The following is a 6,705-nucleotide window of genomic DNA, read 5'->3' on the forward strand; positions in this document are numbered from 1 at the left end:
AGCTAGATTTTTATTATATTTCCCTTTTACATGAACACTAGAAGGGAAAGTATATGCGCACTCATTCACTGCTTCTTGAATAGTAAAATAAATCAAAAAAAAGTTCTAGAAACAACTGGTAACATGAAAATAAATAATGCATACAAAACAGAAACCCACAACACAAGTAAGGTACAGAATATGAAAAATCAGCAGTGCAGACTTACAAGATCTGAGAAGTTACAAAGTTTGACATGTTTCAGACCATATTAAAAGAAAATGAGAAATGTATCAAACATAGGCTTGGAAAGATAAATCAATCAAGTTACAACAAGCATTAACTCAAACAGGACTAGAAAATCAAGAATTTTTCCAATAACTTTACAAATAAAATCAAAACACATATAGTCGTCTTGATAAGGTGAGAACACAAACAAAATATGAAGTTTTTATAAACTGGTTTATAATATTTTACTGAACATGATAGAATTTATCCAACCACTAATATGCTATCCACGGCCTGAGTTTATCACAGCAACTTAAACTGATAGGCAGCATTGTCATCATATGCGAATGAACTATCATCTTCAAAATCTGCTACATGAAATTGTCGGTTTTGTTATTTGAGGAGAACTGCTCGAGAGGCGCTAGAGGTGCAGAAAGGAAGCTTAATCCTCATCCTTGAACCGCCGATAGATGGACTGGACATAAGTGAAGACACATTTCCAGTCAGGTCTTTTCATCACAACCATGTCCTCCACATCCAACAACGGTGCAATATCTGCCTTTTCCCTGTGAAAACACATTCCCAAGTCAAATTTTATTTGCTTTTATGTCAAATGATAAACATGTGTCCACATGCAACAACCATTTTGAGGGTTGCATTTTACTCACTCAGCGACTCGAAAGGCTAGCTCAAAGTTCTTGCGGCGCTGTGTAGGCACAAGAGCATCATAATCAAAGGCATCAGGAATGAAGTGGTGAATGAGTGCGCAGAAAGCAAGTCCGTCGTTCCAGCTGCTTGAGAAGTTCTCTACTTTGATATTCTGGAAAAAAGAGAGGTAAAGTTAAAAATCTTTCTATAGAATTTATCTGAGAGGCCAGCAAATCTTCCGCAGCTAAATAAAATTAAAACAAAATAATTTAAGAAATTGTTTTACATTTGTGACTTTCTTCTAAGGCATGCTTCAATCCCATAAAATTAGGTAGTACATGCAAGAAAGATTACACAGTTGACGTGTTTTCAAAGCCATCAATATTAGGAAATCAAGCCATGCAATCCATGTTACACCCAACCTGCATGAAAGATATGAAAAAAAAATGTCACACAGTTTGTGCATTACAAAAACATCTGGATCGCTTCTGTTTGTGATTCAATTTCTTCTGACCGATTGTTACAGGTGTATATTAAAATTAATTGTGTTGCATGTAGGTAATGGGCCAAAATGTGATTTCTTTTGCCAATTTTTTCTCCACCATCCCATGTTCGCATGGTCCAAATTTGATGTTCACATAGGAGTTCTTCTCCCTAACTCTCATTAAAGCTGCTTTAGGTCAAGCTTTACCATAACATCAGAAAACACATTTTAGCGAACTCACCTACCCTTGGTACAAAAGACTCATTCAGTGGTGTATTTCAATAACACTGGAAAGTGCATTGTGGTGGACCAGTGTAAAAGTGAGTGGGACAAGCACACAGCAATGACAAGGCTCACATAACTTGGAAATGTGGTGCGTGATGTAGTATGCACTTGACACTACCAAGCAGAATTCCATCAGACTGAACAAGCCCAACTTGTTTTGTACCTTGTAATTCTTGGTCTTGCACTGACACCAGTACAGCAAGTTGTCCTTGACACTGGATGCAGACCGAGCCAACTTGGGGTCGGTGAATTTAAATATTGGGCTGCCTGGAGCACCAGGTGTACTCGGTGTCTTAGGGGAGCTGCCATAAAATGAAAATGTGACAATTATGACCTATGGATTAATTAATGTTAACGCAGAAACTAAATGGTTCAACTGAGAATTAGAATTAAGAATTAAGGCGTGATACATATTTTCCTTACTGAATATTCAGATTTCTAGTCATCTATCAGTATTAACAAAACAGTATTTATAAAGAGAAATAGTATGAGCAAATTCAAAGATAGCATAGGGTTAATCAGGAACAATTTGTTTGAATGCCTGTAGATACATATACAGAATACCATTGTACTATAAAATCTTTCCTTTTTGTCTCCCTAGCAATCCATATACATAACACAACTGTTTTAGCAGTAGGGCAATAGTTTAGTAAAATAAAGTACAGAATAGTATCTTACAATCTGGAAACAAAACAACCCGCAAGAGTTAAAGAAACATGTAAAATATTAATAAGATCCGCACCCAAAAGATATCCACAAATTACTGATGGTCCATATTTGTTAGTACTCTCCCTCAGCTTTTAAATTGAGAACAATCACCAAATCAGAAGGCAAGACCGCTGGCAAAAGTTATATGATTCCAGAAGAGGAGAGAACAAAGTAAGTACACCCCTACTTCAAAAGGTAAGATATCACCAATAAAAATGGTTGACCACCATGCAATGTTCTGGTAAGGATCAAAACCATCCACCTTCCATAATGAAAACGTAGTCTAGTACAGAAAATGAATGAGTACAAACCTAGGAGCTGAAGCTGAGGAGCTCTGACGATCCAGCTGCTGGAATTTAGCAAATGGGGAAATGGGTTTAGGAGGGCCACCTAAAGAGTAGAAATAAAATTAGAACACTTTACGATTGGCTGAACAGTAAAAGTACACTAAGCTCTCCAAACAAAGAGTAGTCTTCATATTACATTCGAAGGATCTGGAACCACCCTTTTACAAACGTATTTCCTTCATATTGCAACCAGCACTGGTTTGTGAACAGACATGTGTTCTTCAAATTACAAAGCCAAGCCCTTAGTAATACAAAAGATTTGTTTGTATTACAAAGGTTCCAAATCCTTTGGACGTTACAAAAAGAGCAGTTCTTTGAAAACTTACAGTAAAAACAAAATTTATGATTTTGGCCTCACCAACCTTTATTTGAAGCCATGCTGCTGGTGGAGGTAAAATGAGAAGTCTTGGTTCTCACTGAAAACAAGATATTCTGTGTAAATAGTATGTCAATATATATAAACTCATAAAAAAAACCAAAAAAAAACAAAATTGTACCTTCAGTATGTGTTGTGCTACTGCCGTCAGTTGAGGTAGAACTTTTGAACAACTCGCTCTTCCCTGCAAAATAAAAAAAAAATAGTTGAAAAACACTTCTAAATTTTAAAAAGTTGAACAGCTAGATTAAATATCAGTGCAAACAATTCTCTTTTCTCAACACGTCAGAGATTATTTTTATGTTGCGAAAGATGTTTGAAGCTAGGGTTGAATCCAGCTGAATACTGGCTCAAACTTTAGTCCCGCAGAAAATTGAAATGACCATTTAAACTGTATTTATCTACAGTGTTTAAAATGTAAACAAACTAAAGCCTAAAATTCTAAATGAGAAAAGTAGGATAACAAATTTTAATGATAAAATCTGACACAGAAAAGCTAATTTTTAAAAGCAATATTTTCTAGTTTTCAATTTACTAAACACACACACAAAAAAAATATCTTTATATACATGGAGAGACAATCACATTGAATGTGTTAAGGGTCTGCAAACTACACTTATGTACAGATACGATACTAAGAATAAGGAGAGAAGAGAAAAAAAGTAACTTAAAACAGAATAAAAGTTTTCACAGAAATCAACACACACACTCAACAAGCAGGAAGCATCCTACACCTGGCATCTTTCCAAAAGAAAAACCAACAGTGTGTGACGCAGCAACACCTTAAATTAAAACATGGTAGGGTCTGTTGGTCTGAGAACACAGCAATCCAGAAATAACTTTGACATTGAACTGAAAAATTTTCAAATGTTATTGATGTAACATATTAAATGCTGCACCAACATAAACAAGGAACGAAAGTTTAAAAAAAAATAATGATAAGAACAGTAGACCATTTGGCAGGGAACAAAACCAAAACAAAAAACTAGACATTAAAGGAAAATGCCACAAAAGAAAACACAAGCTCAATCTTGATAACTTGACTTAAAAATACACAAAAGCATGGAAATTTTTTAAAAGCCAGGATGTTTTCAAACAATGCCACCTCTCAGAGTACAGGAATGGTAAATAAATGGTCTCTATGATATTTCCATAGCACAGTTGCATTATAGAACAGTAAAATAAATTAAAATATACTACAGAGCAAATATGTCTAATCTAGCAAGTAAGAGTGATTTGGTATAAGCTATATACCATTCACAATGGACATTTACATAGACAACATTTACTTGAACTCTACTAGTAATATGGTCACAGGTAAAACAATTAGCTAAACTATACGAAAACTTTTAAATGCCACTACGCAATCCTCATTAGTTCATTAACTAGAAGGCACAAACAAACGCTGGCGAAGTGGGGTATAAATTAGGACTTAACTAATATATTGCACAAGCAAGTTTAAGTTTCACTAAACTAAAGGCAGAACAGCAAAACGTAATTACTGAAATGTAGCGGATGAGATGACTCAAAGGGTTGTTAATGGTTTGTTGGGTCACACCATTAATCAAAACTTCCAAAGAGGGCAGAGATTTTAACTCACAAGAAGAAGTTCCCGGAGGCAGGCAGCGAACAGATGCTTCCCTCATGGCGGACCAAGAGGGACTCGCAGGGCTTCCCACTTCCAAGCTATCAAAACCTCCAAGCCTTAGCAGCGGTAGGTGGTGCCAGCGCCAACAGTGACCAGTGCCACTTGGCAGCAACTGTTATTCTGGGGTCTGACTTACACACAAAGACAGCCGCGGCAGGTCGAGCTGAGCGTGAGCCGAGGCGGCTAGCGTCATTCAAATCCCAAAATGAACAAATTTACAGTATTCACTCAACTTTTTAACAGTTGCGGTGTTAATTTGCCTGCTATCAGTCTATTCCGGGGTCCCACTTTACAGGACATAATTGAGTGGCCCCGCGCGGGATATTGTTCAGCGAATTCAATGAGGGGAATTGCTGCAGGTGTGGTTAATTTTATACTGAAAGCTCTCCAAGTACAGAGTGGATTACGTAATCAATCTGATGAGTTTACAAAACTGTGGAAGTTAATTAAAGCAAAAAAATACATTTTTTTTTTTGGTTGCCTGTTAATTTCTACTATTGTATGCTGAAACTGGTACAGCCATTTGGTTTACATGAGCCTATTAAAACGCACCTTCAAGTCATTTCAAAACTGATTAAAACTCATAATTAGTTTGTGTTGCGGCTTTACATGGAATCTACTTACTACTCTTTATGGCACTGCCCCCTTGCACACTGCTAGTCCTCGTCACATTGGCACTGTAACCACCTAATTTAGGTTTATTGGACAGCCTCCTTTGCTTGTAGTTTGCCTTCCCCGACAAAGTCCTGCCATCACTGCCTACGCTAGCGGCAAAAAGTGACTCGAAAGCCTCGTCCACATTCTCTAGATTGTCGTCCACCAGGAGCACCTCTACGGGCGTGAGAGGCTCGTACGTTTGGCTGGTTTTGCGGGTGGAGACGGAGAGAGAAGATTGCTGGCTCTTTTTAGAGTACTGCTGCTTCACATTAACACTGGCGCTCTTCGGGCCCGAGCCGAAGCCGTCCCCCGCAGTGCTGTCCGCCTTCTTGAAGTACTGCTCCACTGTCTTCTGCTTGACCTGCAGCGCGTCCGGCTTGATGGCCGCTTCGAACTGCTTGGGGAAGGCCAGGCTGTGGCTGGACTTGGCTTTGGCCAGGCCTGGGGAGCGCGCGGGCGCGGCGGGCGGGAGGTCCTGACCGTTGCCGCCGTGCATGCTGAGGGGCCGGCCCTCGGCCCGGCCCGAGCCCTTGACGGGCAGGCCCTGCGTCTGCGCGGCCAGCTGGTGCCACGACTCGGACTTCCGCAACACGTTGCCCGGGTTGGGGGAGACAGACGGGCTCCGCTGCTCGATGACGATATCCTGGCCCTGACTGTGCGCCTGGGTGTGCGCCTGGTAGCGCTGGATCGTGTCCGCCACCTTGTTGACGGGAATCTGCAGCCGGGTCGTCACGACCGACTCGCCCGAGTCCTGCAGCTCCTCGGTGCTCATCGAGAGGATGAGCGAGTCTGTGGACGACGTCCGGCTGCGCGACGTGACGGCGGGAGAGCGCGGCGAGGACTGGCTAACAGCCTTGTCGCCGACCCTGGTCTCGGCGTACTTCCTCGAGGACTGCGTCCTCGCCTCCTGGTGCGCGTCCACCGGCTTGGCCTTGGCGGGCTGGTGCTTGGAGACGGGGCTGTGGTGGTGGTTGCTGCTCCACTCGGTGCCCGAGCCCACGGGGCTCTGCGACTGGTTGGAGTAGGGCGTCCCGTACGGGGTGCCCACCGGCGACGGTCTCACCGATGTCATGGGACTTCCCCCGTTGCTCTGGTGCGCCTGCGTGCGCGCGGCCTCCGTGACGGCGCCCACGTTAGGCTCGCTGCGGAGTCTGGGCGCGGGCTGCTTGCTGGCATGCTGCGCGTGTGGCTGGGCGTGGCGCGAGTGTTGCTTTTGAGGTGGTTGCTGCTGCTGCTGCTGCTGCTGCTGGGGTGGTTGCTGCTGCTGCATGTGCCCGGTCGGCTTCGGTGAAATGTCCTCCTCGGATGAGAACTTGTGGAGCACGTTGGTCAGGTTGAAGGCGGCGG

At 42.1% G+C, this 6,705-nt stretch overlaps 1 protein-coding gene across 1 annotated transcript in view; it reads right to left on the bottom strand.

Annotated features, from left to right (window-relative positions):
• The window catches only part of LOC113209240 (serine-rich adhesin for platelets), a gene marked incomplete in the record, with an annotated part of 73,459 nt that overhangs the window by 20,731 nt on the left and 46,023 nt on the right, over positions 1-6,705 (bottom strand). Inside the window, 6 exon segments of the mRNA XM_052266582.1 lie at positions 1-771; positions 874-1,025; positions 1,786-1,924; positions 2,642-2,720; positions 3,040-3,093; positions 3,175-3,237. Of these exon segments, the coding sequence (XP_052122542.1) occupies positions 648-771; positions 874-1,025; positions 1,786-1,924; positions 2,642-2,720; positions 3,040-3,093; positions 3,175-3,237 (611 nt within the window).

This window comes from Frankliniella occidentalis, unplaced genomic scaffold (assembly GCF_000697945.3).
Source record: "Frankliniella occidentalis isolate FOCC.00 unplaced genomic scaffold, Focc_3.1 Scaffold40, whole genome shotgun sequence".
NCBI classification, from domain to species: domain Eukaryota; kingdom Metazoa; phylum Arthropoda; class Insecta; order Thysanoptera; family Thripidae; genus Frankliniella; species Frankliniella occidentalis.